Source organism: Taeniopygia guttata, chromosome 30 (assembly GCF_048771995.1).
Source record: "Taeniopygia guttata chromosome 30, bTaeGut7.mat, whole genome shotgun sequence".
Taxonomy (NCBI): Eukaryota; Metazoa; Chordata; class Aves; order Passeriformes; family Estrildidae; genus Taeniopygia; species Taeniopygia guttata.
In genome coordinates this window covers 942,525-960,041 of record NC_133055.1, presented here as the reverse complement: position 1 = coordinate 960,041, position 17,517 = coordinate 942,525, and the positions used below count along the sequence as shown (strand labels likewise).

Sequence of the window (17,517 nt, the reverse complement as noted above, 5' to 3'; positions counted from 1 at the left end):
AATGGGATAAAAAAATCAAAATTTGGGAAAAAAAATCAAAATTTGGGAAAAAAACCCTTCTGCCATCAGCACAATGTCATTTCCTGGCTGGAAAATGGGATAAAAAAATCAGATTTTGGGAAAAAAATCAAAATTTGGGAAAAAAACCCTTCTGCCATCAGCACAATGTCATCTCCTGGCTGGAAAATGGGGAAAAAAAATCAGATTTTGGGAAAAAAATCAAAATTTGGGAAAAAAACCCTTCTGCCATCAGCACAATGGCATCTCCTGGCTGGAAAATGGGATAAAAAAATCAGATTTTGGGAAAAAAATCAAAATTTGGGAAAAAAACCCTTCTGCCACCAGCACAATGGCATCTCCTGGCTGGAAAATGGGATAAAAAAATCAGATTTTGGGAAAAAAAGTTTCTCCAGAGCCTCTGCCATCAGCACAATGGCATCTCCTGGCTGGAAAATGGGGGAAAAAATCAAAATTTGGGAAAAAAAAGCTTCTCTAGAGCCTCTGCCATCAGCACAATGGCATCTCCTGGCTGGAAAATGGGATAAAAAAATCAGATTTTGGGAAAAAAACCCTTCTGCCATCAGCACAATGGCATCTCCTGGCTGGAAAATGGGATAAAAAAATCAGATTTTGGGAAAAAAAATCAAAATTTGGGAAAAAAAACCTTCTGCCATCAGCACAATGTCATCTCCTGGCTGGAAAACGGGATAAAAAATCAGATTTTGGGAAAAAAATCAAAATTTGGGAAAAAACCCTTCTGCCATCAGCACAATGTCATCTCCTGGCTGGAAAATGGGATAAAAAAATCAGATTTTGGGAAAAAAAAGCTTCTCTAGAGCCTCTGCCATCAGCACAATGTCATCTCCTGGCTGGAAAATGGGATAAAAAAATCAAAATTTGGGGAAAAAAAGCTTCTCCAGAGCCTCTGCCATCAGCACAATGTCATCTCCTGGCTGGAAAATGGGGGAAAAAAATCAGATTTTGGGAAAAAAAATCAAAATTTGGGAAAAAAACCCTTCTGCCATCAGCACAATGTCATCTCCGGGCTGGAAAATGGGGTAAAAAAATCAGATTTTGGGAAAAAAACCCTTCTGCCATCAGCACAATGGCATCTCCTGGCTGGAAAATGGGGAAAAAAAATCAGATTTTGGGAAAAAAACCCTTCTGCCACCAGCACAATGGCATCTCCTGGCTGGAAAATGGGGAAAAAAATCAAAATTTGGGAAAAAAAAGCTTCTCTAAAGCTTCTGCCATCAGCACAATGGGTTTTTTCCACCCAAAATTCCCTGTTTGTTTTTTTTTTTCCCCAAAATTCCCTGGAATTTTTCCCAAAAATTCCCTAGAATTTTTCCCCAAAATTCCCTGGAATTCTTCCCCAAAATTTCTCATTTTTCCCCAAAATTCCCTGGAATTTTTCCCCAAAATTCCCTGTTTTTCCCCCAAAATTCCCTGGAATTTTCCCCCAAAATTTCTCATTTTTCCCCAAAATTCCCTGGAATTTTCCCCCAAAATTTCTCATTTTTCCCCAAAATTCCCTGGAATTTTTCCCAAAAATGTCTCATTTTTCCCCCAAATTTACCTTGTTGTAGATGTAGCAGTTTGTAAACATGGTGTTGAAATCCTGGATACATTCTTGAGCGTTCCAGTAATAATTATTTTCCAAACGTTTCTTTATTGTTCCCATATCCATCGGAGTTTTAATGATTTTATAATAATCCTGGGAAAAAAAAAAAAATTGGGATTTTAAGGATTTTGAAAGATTTGGGCGCTTCTGGTTTATTCCCGGATTCATCAGTCCTTGGGTTTCTTCCAAAAAAGGGGATTTTTAATTTAAATGGTTGGAAAATTTGGGAGATTTAAGCCCAAAAGCAGCAAAATCGATCGAGGCCAACTCGGAGACGACGGATCCGACCGTTGGATCACAAAATCCAACCATTGGGTCATCAACTCAACCATTGGGTCACCAACTCCTCCATTGGGTCACCAACTCCACCATTGGGTCACCAACTCAACCATTGGGTCACCAACTCCTCCATTGGGTCACCAACTCAACCATTGTGTCACCAACTCAACCATTGGGTGGTCAACCCAACCACTGGGTGGTCAACCCAACCATTGGGTCACCAACTCCACCATTGGGTCACCAACTCAACCATTGGGTCACCAACTCAACCATTGGGTCACCAACTCAACCATTGGGTCACCAACTCAATCACTGGGTCATCAACTCAACCATTGGGTCACCAACTCCTCCATTGGGTCACCAACTCAACCGTTGGGTCACCAACCCAACCATTGGGTGGTCAACTCCACCATTGGGTCACCAACTCCTCCATTGGGTCATCAACTCCACCATTGGGTCACCAACCCAACCGTTGGGTCACCAACTCAACCATTGGGTCACCAACTCCACCATTGGGTCATCAACTCAACCATTGGGTGGTCAACTCAACCAGTGGGTCATCAACTCCACCATTGGGTCACCAACTCAACCATTGGGTCACCAACCCAACCATTGGGTCACCAACTCCTCCATTGGGTCACCAACTCAACCATTGGGTCGTCAACTCAACCGTTGGGTCACCAACCCAACCATTGGGTCACCAACTCAACCATTGGGTCACCAACCCAACCATTGGGTCACCAACTCCTCCATTGGGTCACCAACTCAACCATTGGGTCACCAACTCAACCATTGGGCCTGGAGATCCCCAACATTCCCCATTCTTGGAGATCCCCAACATTCCTGGAGACCCCCAACATTCCTGAAGACCCCCATCATTCCTGGAGAACCCCAACATTCCTGGAGAACCCCAACATTCCCAACTCCTGGACAACCCCGACATTCCCCAATCCTGGAGAACCCCTACATTTCCCATTCCTGAAGAACTCCAACATTCCTGGAGAACCCCAACATTCCTGGAGAACCCCAACACTCCTGGAGAACCCCGACACTCCTGGAGAACCCCAACATTCCTGGAGACCCCCAACATTCCAGAAGAACCCAAATATTCCCCATTCCTGGAGAACCCCAACATTCCTGAAGAACCCAACATTCCTGGAGAACCCAACGTTCCTGGAGACCCCCAACATTCCTGGAGAACCCCAACATTCCCCATTCCTGGAGAACCCAACATTCCTGGAGAACCCCAACATTCCTGAAGAACCCCAACATTCCCCAATCCTGGAGAACCCCAACATTCCCCATTCCTGGAGAACCCCAACATTCCTGGAGACCCCCAACATTCCTGAAGAACCCAACATTCCTGAAGACCCCCAACACTCCTGAAGAACCCCATCATTCCTGAAGAACCCCAACATTCCTGGAGAACCCCGACCTTCTCCCAACTCCTGAAGAACTCCAACATTCCCCATTCCTGGAGAACCCCAACATTCCCCATTCCTGGAGAACCCCAACATTCCTGGAGACCCCCAACATTCCTGGAGAACCCCGACATTCCTGGAGACCCCAACATTCCTGGAGAACCCCAACATTCCCCATTCCTGGAGACCCCAACATTCCTGGAGAACCCCAACATTCCCCATTCCTGGAGAACCCAACATTCCTGGAGAACCCAACATTCCTGGAGAACCCCAACATTCCTGGAGAACCCCGACATTCCCCATTCCTGGAGAACCCCAACATTCCTGGAGACCCCCAACATTCCTGGAGAACCCCGACATTCCTGGAGACCCCCAACATTCCTGGAGAACCCCAACATTCCTGGAGAACCCAAACATTCCCCAATCCTGGAGACCCCAACATTCCCCATTCCTGGAGAACCCCACCATTCCTGGAGAACCCCACCATTCCTGGAGAACCCCAACATTCCTGGAGAACCCAAATATTCCCCATTCCTGGAGACCCCCAACATTCCTGAAGAACCCCATCATTCCTGGACAACCCACCATTCCTGGAGAAACCCAACATTCCCAATTCTTGGAGAACCCCAATGTACCCCAATCCTGGAGAACGCAAACGTTCCTGGAGAACCCAATATTCCTGAAGACCCCCAACATTCCTGGAGATCCTCAACATTCCTGGAGAACCCCGACCTTCTCCCAACTCCTGAAGAACTCCAACATTCCCAACTCCTGGAGAACTCCAACATTCCTGGAGACCCCCACCATTCCTGGAGAACCCCAACATTCCTGGAGAACCCCAACATTCCCCATTCCTGGAGAACCCAACATTCCTGAAGAACCCATCATTCCTGAAGAACCCCGACATTCCCGGAGAACCTCAACATTCCTGGAGAACCCCAACGTTCCCCATTCCTGAAGAACCCCAACGTTCCCCATTCCTGGAGAACCCAACATTCCTGGAGAACCCCACCATTCCTGGAGAACCCCACCATTCCTGGAGAACCCCAACACTCCTGAAGAACCCCATCATTCCTGGAGAACCCAACATTCCTGAAGAACCCAACATTCCTGGAGAACCCCAACATTCCCGGAGAACCCCAACATTCCCAACTCCTGGAGAACTCCAACATTCCTGAAGAACCCCAACATTCCTGGAGATCCCCAACATTCCTGAAGACCCCCACCATTCCTGGAGACCCCCAACATTCCTGGAGACCCCCAACATTCCTCATTCCTGAAGAACCCAAATATTCTCCATTCCTGGAGAACCCCAACATTCCCAATTCCTGGAGACCCCCAACATTCTTGGAGAACCCAACATTCCCAACTCCTGGAGAACCCCAAAATTCCACATTCCCCATTTCTGGAGAACCCCAACATTCTCCATTCCTGAAGAACTCCAACATTCCTGGAGAACCCCAACACTCCTGAAGACCCCCAACATTCCTGAAGACCCCAACACTCCTGAAGAACCCCAATGTTCCCCATTCCCGGAGAACCCCAACATTCCTGGAGAACCCCACCATTCCTGGAGAACCCCACCATTCCTGGAGAACCCAAAATTCCTGAAGAACCCCAACATTCCTGGAGAACCCAACATTCCTGAAGAACCCCAACGTTCCCCATTCCTGGAGAACCCCAACTCCTGAAGAACCAAAATATTCCCCATTCCTGGAGACCCCCACCATCCCTGAAGACCCCAACACTCCTGAAGACCCCACCATTCCTGGAGAACCCACCATCCCTGAAGACCCCCACCATTCCTGGACAACCCCACCATCCCTGGACAACCCCGACCTTCTCCCCACCCACCGGCAGGTTCAGCTTGACGGCGTCCACGGGCTGCTGGAAGGGCCACGCGAACTGGTGCTTCCAGAGGGTCTTGAGGACCACCTTGAGCAGATACTGCAGCTGGTTGGTTTGGCGCTTGGGTTTGTTGGGGTTGGAGGTCTCCGGGGGCGGTGGGTTGACCCCGATGCCGCCGCCGGGCGGGGCCTGGCCCGGTGCCGGTGCCGCCGACGGTTGTGCCGGGTCCAGCGCGTCCGGCAGCACCGGGAGGTTGCGGAGGCGCGTGCCGGGCCCGCTCTCGGCCGCCATGGCGTTGATGCCGTTGCATTCCTCGCCGGAGACCCTGCGGGGGGACGGGAACGGAGACGGTGATGGGCTGGGGGGTGGGAGCGCCCCAAGGTGGCACCGAGGGGGGTGGGAGCACCCTGGGGTGGATTTGGGATCACCCTGAGGTGGATTTGGGATCACCCTGAGGGACCTGAGGTGGATTTGGGATCAACCTGAGGGACCTGAGGTGGATTTGGGATCACCCTGAGGTGGATTTGGGACACCCTGAGGTGGATTTGGGATCATCCTGAGGGACCTGAGGAGGGTTTAGGATCATCCTGAGGTGGATTTGGGATCACCTTGAGGGACCTGAGGTGGATTTGGGACATCCTGAGGAACCTGAGGAGGGTTTGGGGTCACCCTGAGGAACCTGAGGTGGATTTGGGACATCCTGAGGAACCTGAGGTGGCACCAAGGGGGGTGGGAACACCCTGGGGTGGGTTTGGGATCACCCTGAGGTGGCACCAAGGGGTGTTGGGACCATCCTGGGGTGGCACCAAGGGGGTGGGATCACCCTGAGGTGGCACCAAGGGGGGTGGGAGCACCCCAAGGTGGCACCAAGGGGGGTGGGAGCACCCTGAGGTGGGTTTGGGATCACCCTGAGGGACCTGAGGTGGCACCAAGGGGGTTGGGAGCACCCTGAGGTGGATTTGGGATCATCCTGAGGGACCTGAGGAGGGTTTGGGATCATCCTGAGGAACCTGAGGTGGCACCAAGGGGTTGGGACCACCCTGGGGTGGCATCGAGGGGGGTGGGAACACCCTGGGGTGGCACCAATGGGGTTGGGAGCACCCTGGGGTGGGTTTGGGATCACCCTGGGGTGGCACCAAGGGGGTTGGGAACACCCTGAGGTGGCACCAAGGGGGTTGGGAACACCCTGAGGTGGATTTGGGATCACCTTGAGGTGGATTTGGGATCATCCTGAGGGACCTGAGGAGGGTTTGGGACCACCCTGAGGTGGCACCAAGGGGGTTGGGAGCACCCTGAGGTGGCACCAATGGGGTTGGGAGCACCCTGGGGTGGCACCAAGGGGGGTTGGGAACACCCTGAGGAGGGTTTGGGATCACCTTGAGGGACCTGAGGTGGATTTGGGATCACCCTGAGGAACCTGAGATGGATTTGGGAACACCCTGAGGTGGCACCAAGGGGGTTGGGATCACCCTGAGGTCGGTTTGGGATCATCCTGAGGGACCTGAGGAGGGTTTGGGATCACCCTGAGGAACCTGAGGTGGATTTGAGATCACCATGAGGGAACTGAGGAGGGTTTGGGATCATCCTGAAGGACCTGAGGTGGATTTGGGAACACCCTGAGGTGGCACCAAGGGGGGTTGGAACACCCTGAGGAGGGTTTGGGATCACCCTGAGGGACCTGAGGAGGGTTTGGGATCACCCTGAGGTGGATTTGGGACCATCCTGAGGGACCTGAGATTGATTTGGGACCATCCTGAGGTGGCACCAAGGGGGTTGGGAGCACCCTGAGGGACCTGAGGTGGATTTGGGACATCCTGAGGTGGATTTGGGACCACCCTGAGGTGGATTTGGGATCACCCTGAGGGACCTGAGGTGGATTTGGGATCACCCTGAGGGACCTGAGGTGGATTTGGGACCACCCTGAGGGACCTGAGGAGGGTTTGGGATCATCCTGAGGGACCTGAGGAGGGTTTGGGATCACCCTGAGGGACCTGAGGTGGATTTGGGACCACCCTGAGGTGGCACCAAGGGGGTTGGAACACCCTGAGGTGGCACCAAGGGGATCAGGAACACCCTGAGGTGGATTTGGGATCACCCTGAGGGACCTGAGGAGGGTTTGGGAACACCCTGAGGTGGCACCAAGGGGGGTTGGAGCACCCTGAGGTGGATTTGGGATCATCCTGAGGGACCTGAGGAGGGTTTGGGATCACCCTGAGGGACCTGAGGTGGATTTGGGACCACCCTGAGGTGGCACCAAGGGGGTTGGGAGCACCCTGAGGTGGCACCAAGGGGGTTGGGAGCACCCTGAGGTGGCACCAAGGGGGTTGGGACCACCCTGGGGTGGCACCAAGGGGGTTGGGAGCACCCTGAGGTGGATTTGGGACCACCCTGGGGTGGCACCAAGGGGGTTGGGAACACCCTGAGGTGGATTTGGGATCACCCTGAGGTGGCACCAAGGGGGTTGGGACCACCCTGAGGTGGATTTGGGATCATCCTGAGGGACCTGAGATGGATTTGGGATCACCCTGAGGGACCTGAGGTGGGTTTGGGATCACCCTGAGGGACCTGAGATGGATTTGGGAACACCCTGAGGGACCTGAGGTGGGTTTGGGATCACCCTGGGGTGGCACCAAGGAGGGTTGGAACACCCTGAGGTGGATTTGGGACATCCTGAGGGACCTGAGGTGGATTTGAGATCACCATGAGGGAACTGAGGAGGGTTTGGAATCATCCTGAGGGACCTCAGGAGGATTTAGGATCATCCTGAGGTACCTGAGGAGGGTTTGGGACATCCTGAGGAACCTGAGGTGGCACCAAGGGGGTTGGGACCACCCTGAGGTGGATTTGGGATCACCCTGAGGTGGCACCAAGGGGGTTGGGAACACCTTGAGGTGGCACCAAGGGGGTTGGAACACCCTGAGGTGGATTTGGGACACCCTGAGGTGGATTTGGGACCATCCTGAGGGACCTGAGGTGGATTTGGGATCACCCTGGGGTGGATTTGGGATCACCCTGAGGGACCTGAGGAGGGTTTGGGATCACCCTGAGGAACCTGAGGTGGATTTGGGACATCCTGAGGAACCTGAGATGGACTTGGGACATCCTGAGGAACCTGAAGTGGCATCAAGGGGGTTGGAACACCCTGAGGTGGATTTGGGACCCCCCTGAGGTGGCACCAAGGGGGTGGGAGCACCCTGGGGTGGCACCAATGGGGGGGGGAGCACCCTAGGGTGGGTTTGGGACCACCCTGAGGTGGCAACAAGAGGGTTGGGACCACCCTGAGGTGGGTTTGGGACCACCCTGAGGTGGATTTGGGATCACCCTGGGGTGGCACCAATGGGGCTGGGAACACCCTGAGGTGGATTTGGGATCACCCTGAGGGACCTGAGGTGGCACTAAGGGGGTTGGGAACACCCTGAGGTGGATTTGGGACCACCCTGAGGTGGCACCAAGGGGGGTTGGAACACCCTGGGGTGGATTTGGGATCATCCTGAGGGACCTGAGGAGGGTTTGGGACCACCCTGAGGGACCTGAGATGGATTTGGGACCACCCTGAGGTGGCACCAAGGGGAGTGGGAGCACCTTGGGGTGGCACCAAGGGGGGTGGGAGCACCCTGGGGTGGCACCGAGGAGGGTGGGAACACCCTGGGGTGGCACCAAGGGGGTTGGGACCACCCTGAGGTGGATTTGGGATCATCCTGAGGTGGATTTGGGACCATCCTGAGGAACCTGAGGTGGATTTGGGATCACCCTGAGGAACCTGAGGTGGTACTGGGACATCCTGAGATGGATTTGGGATCACCTTGAGGGACCTGAGGAGGGTTTGGGATCATCCTGAGGGACCTGAGGAGGGTTTGGGACCACCCTGGGGTGGCACCAAGTGGGGTGGGAACACCCTGAGGTGGATTTGGGATCACCCTGAGGGACCTGAGGAGGGTTTGGGGGGTTGGGACTGAAAATTGGAGGGAAAAGGGGCAGAAATTTGGGAAAAAAGGGGCAGAAATTTGGGGGAAAAGGGGCAGAAATTTGGCGAAAATGGGGCAGAAATTTGGGAAAAAAGGGGCAGAAATTTGGTGAAAAGGGGCAGAAATTGGGAAAAAAGGGGCAGAAATTTGGGAAAAAAGGGGACAGAAATTCGGGAAAAATGGGCAGAAATTCGGGGAAAAGGGGCAGAAATTTGGGGGAAGAAGGAGCAGAAATTGGGAAAAAAGGGGCTGAAATTGGGAAAAAAGGGGAAGAAATTTGGGGAAAAAGGGACAGAAATTCGGGGAAAAGGGGCAGAAATTGGGAAAAAAGGGGCAGAAATTTGGGAAAAAATGGGCAGAAATTTGGGAAAAAAGGAGCAGAAATTTGGGAAAAAAGGGGCAGAAATTTGGGAAAAAAGGGACAGAAATTTGGGAAAAAAGGGACAGAAATTTGGGGAAAAGGTGCAGAAATTTGGGAAAAAAGGGGCAGAAATTTGGGGAAAAGGGGCAGAAATTTGGGGGAAAAGGGACAGAAATTTGGGAAAAAATGGGCAGAAATTTGGGAAAAATGGGCAGAAATTTGGGGAAAAGGTGCAGAAATTTGGGGAAAAAGGGGCAGAAATTTGGTGAAAAGGAGCAGAAATTTGCGAAAAAGGTGCAGAAATTTGGGAAAAAAGGGGACAGAAATTCGGGAAAAATGGGCAGAAATTCAGGGAAAAGGGGCAGAAATTCAGGGGAAAAAGGTGCAGAAATTCGGGGAAAAGGTGCAGAAATTTGGGAAAAAAGGGGCAGAAATTTGGGGAAAAGGAGCAGAAATTTGGGAAAAAATAAAAGGGGCAGAAATTTGGGAAAAAAAGACAGAAAAACAGAGAAAAGGTGCAGAAATTTGGGGGAAGAAGAAGCAGAAATTTGGTGGAAAAGGTGCAGAAATTTGGTGGAAAAGGGGCAGATATTTGGTGGAAAAGGGGCAGATATTTGGGAAAAAAAGACAAAAAACAGGGAAAAGGTGCAGAAATTCTGGGGAAGAAGAAGCAGAAATTAGGAAAAAAGGGGCAGAAATTTGGGAGAAAAGGGGACAGAAATTCGGGAAAAATGGGCAGAAATTCGGGGAAAAGGAGCAGAAATTTGGGGAAAAAGGGGCAGAAATTGGGAAAAAAGGGGCAGAAATTCGGGAAAAAAAGGGACAGAAATTGGGAAAAAAGGGGCAGAAATTCGGGGAAAAAGGGACAGAAATTTGGGAAAAAAGGGGACAGAAATTCGGGAAAAAAGGGGCAGAAATTTGGGGGAAAAAGAAAAACAGAGAAAAGGTGCAGAAATTTGGGGGAAGAAGGAGCAGAAATTTGGAGAAAATGGGGCAGAAATTTGGGGGAAAAGGGGCAGAAATTTGGGAAAAAGGTGCAGAAATTTGGGGAAAAGGGGCAGAAATTTGGGAAAAAAGGGGCAGAAATTTGGGAAAAAAGGGACAGAAATTTGGTGAAAAAGTGACAGAAATTTTGGGAAAAAAGACAAAAAAAACAGGGTAAAGGGGCAGAAATTGGGAAGAAAGGGGCAGAAATTTGGGGAAAAAGGGACAGAAATTTGGGGGAAAAAGGAGCAGAAATTCGGGGAAAAGGGGCAGAAATTTGGGGGAAGAAGGGGCAGAAATTTGGGAAAAAAGGAGCAGAAATTGGGAAAAAAGGGGCAGAAATTTGGGAAAAAAGGGCAGAAATTTGGGAGAAAAGGGGCAGAAATTTGGGAAAAAAAGACAAAAAAACAGGGAAAAGTGGCAGAAATTTGGGGGAAGAAGGAGCAGAAATTCAGGGGAAAAAGGGGCAGAAATTTGGGAAAAAAGGGGACAGAAATTCGGGAAAAATGAGCAGAAATTTGGGAAAAAAGGGGCAGAAATTTGGGAAAAAAGGCAGAAATTGGGAAAAAAGGGGCAGAAATTTGGGGAAAAGGGGCAGAAATTTGGAAAAAAAGGGGACAGAAATTGGGAAAAAAGGGGAAGAAATTTGGGAAAAAAGGGGCAGAAATTTGGGGAAAAAGGGGCAGAAATTTGGGGAAAAGGGACAGAAATTTGGGGAAAAAGGGGGAAAAAGGTGCAGAAATTTGGGGAAAAAGGGGGAAAAGGGACAGAAATTTGGGGTAAAAGGGGGAAAAGGGACAGAAATTTGGGGAAAAAGGGGGAAAAAGGTGCAGAAATTTGGGGAAAAAGGGGGAAAAGGGACAGAAATTTGGGGAAAAAGGGGGAAAAGGGACAGAAATTTGGGGAAAAAGGGGGAAAAAGGGGCAGAAATTCGGGGAAAAAGGGGGAAAAAGGGGCAGAAATTCGAGGAAAAGGAGCAGAAATTCAGGAAAAAGGGGCAGAAATTGGGAAAAAAGGGGCAGAAATTTGGGGAAAAGGGGCAGAAATTTGGGGAAAAAGGGGCAGAAATTTGGGAAAAGGGAATTTGGGATGTTCCCGGCCCCGGTACCTTGTAGGATACATTGCCATGGAATTTCAGCCCGGAAAACGCCGCGGAGTCAGAGCCCGCTCGGCTTCTCCATGGATCCCGCCGGCCTCCGAGCCCGACCTGCGGGGAAAAATCCTTGGGAATTTCCTCAAAATCCTGGAAATCCACCCTGGTTTTATTGGGATCCACAAAAATCAGGAAAATCCGACAGAAAAATGAATTTTGGAGCCAAAATTTGGATTTTTCCCATCCATTTTCAGACCCAAATCCACATTTTGAGGAGGGATTTGTGCTCCAGGAATGTTGGAATTTCCTTAAAATCCTGGAAATCCACCCTGGTTTTATTGGGATCCACAAAAATCAGGAAAATCCGACAGAAAAATGAGTTTTGGCGCCAAAATTTGGATTTTTCCCATTTTTTCCAGCCCCAAATCCACATCCCGAGGAGGGATTTGCGCTCCAGATCCCGGGGGAAAAATCCTTTGGAATTTCCTCAAAATCCTGGAAATCCACCCTGGTTTTATTGGGATCCACAAAAATCAGGAAAATCCAAGAGAAAAATGAGTTTTGGCGCCAAAATTTGGATTTTTCCCATTTTTTCCCCCCATTTTCCAGCTCCAAATCCACATTTCAAGGAGGGATTTGTGCTCCAGGTCCCGACTCTGAGGGGGAAAAATCCTTTGGAATTTCCTCAAAATCCTGGAAATCCACCCTGGTTTTATTGGCATCCACAAAAATAAGGAAAATCCGACAGAAAAATGAATTTTGGTGCCAAAATTTGGATTTTTCCCATTTTTCCCCCCCTTTTTCAGACCCAAATCCACATTTTGAGGAGGGATTTGTGCTCCAGGAATGTTGGAATTTCCTCAAAATCCTGGAAATCCACCCTGGTTTTATTGGGATCCATAAAAATAAGGAAAATCCAACAGAAAAATGAATTTTGGCGCCAAAATTTGGATTTTTCCCATTATTTCCCCCCCATTTTCCAGCCCCAAATCCACATTTTGAGGAGAGATTTGTGCTCCAGGTCCCGACTCTGAGGGGGAAAAATCCTTTGGAATTTCCTCAAAATCCTGGAAATCCACCCTGGTTTTATTGGGATCCACAAAAATCAGGAAAATCCGACAGAAAAATGAATTTTGGCGCCAAAATTTGGATTTTTCCCATTTTTTCCAGCCCCAAATCCACATCCCGAGGAGGGATTTGTGCTCCAGGAATGTTGGAATTTCCTTAAAATCCTGGAAATCCACCCTGGTTTTATTGGGATCCACAAAAATCAGGAAAATCCGACAGAAAAATGAGTTTTGGCGTCAAAATTTGGATTTTTCCCATTTTTTCCAGCCCCAAATCCACATCCCGAGGAGGGATTTGTGCTCCAGGTCCCGACTCTGAGGGGGAAAAATCCTTTGGAATTTCCTCAAAATCCTGGAAATCCACCCTGGTTTTATTGGGATGCACAAAAATAAGGAAAATCCGACAGAAAAATGAATTTTGGTGCCAAAATTTGGATTTTTCCCATTTTTTCCCCCCTTTTTCAGACCCAAATCCACATTTTGAGAAGAGATTTGTGCTCCAGGAATGTTGGAATTTCCTCAAAATCCTGGAAATCCGCCCTGGTTTTATTGGGATCCACAAAAATCAGGAAAATCCGACAGAAAAATGAGTTTTGGCGCCAAAATTTGGATTTTTTCCCATTTTTTGTCCCCATTTTTCAGACCCAAATCCACATTTTGAGGAGGGATTTGTGCTCCAGGTCCCGACTCTGAGGAGGAAAAATCCTTTGGAATTTCCTCAAAATCCTGGAAATCCGCCCTGGTTTTATTGGGATCCACGAAAATCAGGAAAATCCGACAGAAAAATGAATTTTGGCGCCAAAATTTGGATTTTTCCCATTTTTTCCAGCCCCAAATCCACATCCCGAGGAGGGATTTGTGCTCCAGGTCCCGACTCTGAGAGGGAAAAAAATCCTTTGGAATTTCCTCAAAATCCTGGAAATCCGCCCTGGTTTTATTGGGATCCACAAAAATCAGGAAAATCCGACAGAAAAATGAGTTTTGGCGCCAAAATTTGGATTTTTCCCATTTTTTCCCCCCATTTTTCAGACCCAAATCCACATCCCGAGGAGGGATTTGTGCTCCAGGTCCCGACTCTGAGGAGGAAAAATCCTTTGGAATTTCCTCAAAATCCTGGAAATCCGCCCTGGTTTTATTGGGATCCACGAAAATCAGGAAAATCCGACAGAAAAATGAATTTTGGCGCCAAAATTTGGATTTTTCCCATTTTTTCCAGCCCCAAATCCACATCCCGAGGAGGGATTTGTGCTCCAGGTCCCGACTCTGAGAGGGAAAAAAATCCTTTGGAATTTCCTCAAAATCCTGGAAATCCGCCCTGGTTTTATTGGGATCCACAAAAATCAGGAAAATCCGACAGAAAAATGAGTTTTGGCGCCAAAATTTGGATTTTTCCCATTTTTTCCCCCCATTTTTCAGACCCAAATCCACATCCCGAGGAGGGATTTGTGCTCCAGGTCCCGACTCTGAGGGGGAAAAAATCCTTTGGAATTTCCTCAAAATCCTGGAAATCCACCCTGGTTTTATTGGGATCCACGAAAATCAGGAAAATCCAACAGAAAAATGAGTTTTGGCGCCAAAATTTGGATTTTTCCCATTTTTTCCCCCCATTTTTCAGACCCAAATCCACATCCTGAGGAGGGATTTGTGCTCCAGGAATGTTGGGAATTTCCTCAAAATCCTGGAAATCCACCCTGGTTTTATTGGGATCCACAAAAATCAGGAAAATCCGACAGAAAAATGAATTTTGGCGCCAAAATTTGGATTTTTCCCATTTTTTCCAGCCCCAAATCCACATTTTGAGGAGGGATTTGTGCTCCAGGAATGTTGGGAATTTCCTTAAAATCCTGGAAATCCACCCTGCTTTTATTGGGATCCACAAAAATCAGGAAAATCCGACAGAAAAATGAGTTTTGGCACCAAAATTTGGATTTTTCCCTTTTTTGTCCCCATTTTTCAGACCCAAATCCACATCCCGAGGAGGAATTTGTGCTCCAGGAATGTTGGGAATTTCCTCAAAATCCTGGAAATCCACCCTGGTTTTATTGGGATCCACAAAAATCAGGAAAATCCGACAGAAAAATGAGTTTTGGCGCCAAAATTTGGATTTTTCCCATTTTTTCCAGCCCCAAATCCACATCCCGAGGAGGAATTTGTGCTCCAGGTCCCGACTCTGAGGGGGAAAAATCCTTTGGAATTTCCTCAAAATCCTGGAAATCCACCCTGGTTTTATTTGGATTAAAATTTAAAAAAATCCTACAGAAAAATAAGATTTTAGCCTAAAATTTGGATTTTTCCTTGTTGTTTTTTTTTTTCCATTTTTCCAGCTCCAAATCCACATTTCAAGGAGGGATTTGTGGCTGCTCCAGGAAAAATCCTGGAATTTCCTGGGAATGCAGGAAAAATCCTGGAATTTCCAGGGAATGCAGGAAAAATCCTGGAATTTCCAGGGAAATCTGGGATTTACCTGAGTTCCAGGTGCCCTTCCAGGTGTGGCTCCCTCAGCCTCTGACCTTCATCTTCCGCCTCGCGCTGGAAAAAGCTCTGGAAAAAAAGGGAATTCCGTAAATTCCCGATTCCAGCCCAAAATTCCCAATTCCAACCGTGAAATTCCCAATTCCAGTCGCAAAAAATGCCCAATTTTGGCACCGAAATTCCCAATTTAGGCCACAAATTCCCAAATTCAGCCCCAAAATTCCCAATTCCAGTCCAAAATTCCCAATTCCAGTCGCAAAAATGCCCAATTTTGGCACCGAAATTCCCAATTTAGGCCACAAATTCCCAATTTCAGCCCCAAAATTCCCAAATTCAGCCCCAAAATTCTCAATTCCAGTCCAAAATTCCAAATTCCAGCCAATTTTGGCATCAAAATTCCCAATTTAGGCCACAAATTCCCCAATTCCAGCTTCAAATTCCCAAATTCAGCCCCAAAATTCCCAATTCCAGTCCAAAATTCCAAATTTCAGCCTCAAAATGCCCAATTTTGGCGTCAAAATTCCCAATTTAGGCCATGAATTCCCCAATTCCAGCTTCAAATTCCCAAATTCAGCCCCAAAATTCCCAATTCCAGTCCAAAATTCCGAATTTTAGCCAATTTTGGTATCAAAATTCCCAATTTAGGCCACAAATTCCCAATTCCAGTCCAAAATTCCAAATTCCAGCCTCAAAATGCCCAATTTTGGCATCAAAATTCCCAATTTAGGCCACAAATTCCCCAATTCCAGCCCCAAAATTCCCAAATTCCGTCCTTAAAATTCCCAATTCCAGCAAAAAAAATCCGGATTTGCCCCCAAAATTCCCAATTTCAGCCTAAAATTCCCAATTTAGGCCACAAATTCTCAATTCCAGCCCCAAATTCCCAATCCAGGCCCAAATTCCCAAACTCAGCCCCAAATTTCCAAATTCCAGCCTAAAATTCCCAATTCCAGCCCCAAAATTCCCAATTTTAGCCCCAAAATCTCCCCAGAATTCAGAAAATTATTCCAAATCCCCCAAACTTTGGGAAATGACCCCAAATCCCCCAAACTTTGGGAAAAGATCCCAAATCCCTCAAAACTTTGGGAAAAGATCCCAAAATCACATCCAGAATTCAGAAAATTATTCCAAATCCCCCAAACTTTGGGAAAAGATCCCAAAATCTCATTCAGAATTCAGAAAATTATTCCAAATCCCCCAAACATTGGGAAAGGATCCCCAAAATCTCTCAAACTTTGGGAAAAGATCCCAAAATCACATCCAGAATTCGGAAAACGATCCCAAAATCCCTCAAACTTTGGGAAAAGATCCCAAAATCCCCCAAACTTTAGGAAAGAATCCCAAAATCACATCCAGAATTCAGAAAATAATTCCAAATCCCCCAAACTTTGGGAAAGGATCCCAAAATCACATCCAGAATTCGGAAAATTATTCCAAAATCCCCCAAACTTTGGGAAAGGATCCCAAAATCACATCCAGAATTCGGAAAACGATCCCAAAATCCCCCAAACTTTGGGAAAGGATCCCAAAATCACATCCAGAATTCGGAAAATTATTCCAAATCCCCCAAATTTTGGGAAAGGATCCCAAAATCCCCCAAAGTTTGGGAAAGGATCCCAAAATCCCCCCAAACTTTGGGAAAAGATCCCAAAATCCCCCAAACTTTGGGAAAGGATCCCAAAATCTCATCCAGAATTCAGAAAATTATTCCAAAATCTCCCAAATTTTGGGAAAGGATCCCCAAAATCTCTCAAACTTTGGGAAAAGATCCCAAAATCTCAACAAGAATTCAGAAAATTATCCCAAATCCCCCCAAACTTTGGGAAAAGATCCCCAAATCCCCCAAACTTTGGGAAAAGATCCCAAAATCACATCCAGAATTCGGAAAATTATCCCAAATCCCCCAAACATTGGGAAATGACCCCAAATCCCCCCAAATTTTGGAAAAGATCCCAAATCCCCCAAACTTTGGGAAAAGATCCCAAAATCTCATCCAGAATTCAGAAAATTATCCCAAATCCCCCCAAACTTTGGGAAAGGATCCCAAAATCACATCCAGAATTCGGAAAACAATCCCAAAATCCCCCAAACTTTAGGAAAAGATCCCTAAAATCCCTCAAAACTTTAGGAAAGGATCCCAAAATCACATCCAGAATTCAGAAAACGATCCCAAAATCCCCCAAACTTTGGGAAAAGATCCCCAAATCCCCCAAACTTTGGGAAAAGATCCCAAAACCACATCCAGAATTCAGAAAATTATTCCAAATCCCCCAAATTTTGGGAAAGGATCCCCAAATCCCCCAAAGTTTGGGAAAAGATCCCAAAATCTCATCCAGAATTTGGAAAACGATCCCAAATCCCCCAAATTTTGGGAAAGGATCCCCAAATCCCCCAAACTTTGGG

General features: G+C 48.0%; 1 protein-coding gene across 9 annotated transcripts in view; it reads right to left on the bottom strand.

Moving 5' to 3' along the window:
- Positions 1 to 17,517, bottom strand: part of BRD4 (bromodomain containing 4) — an 83,583-nt gene that overhangs the window by 56,708 nt on the left and 9,358 nt on the right. For all 9 annotated transcript variants that reach the window (XM_072919956.1, XM_072919954.1, XM_072919957.1 and 6 more), the window contains exons 2-5: positions 15,107 to 15,183; positions 11,591 to 11,689; positions 5,179 to 5,497; positions 1,580 to 1,717 (exon numbers count right to left, since the gene is read on the bottom strand). In XM_072919956.1, coding sequence (XP_072776057.1) covers positions 1,580 to 1,717; positions 5,179 to 5,497; positions 11,591 to 11,610 — 477 coding nt within the window. In that variant the 5' untranslated portion in view covers positions 11,611 to 11,689; positions 15,107 to 15,183. The remainder of the gene's footprint in view (positions 1 to 1,579; positions 1,718 to 5,178; positions 5,498 to 11,590; positions 11,690 to 15,106; positions 15,184 to 17,517) is intronic.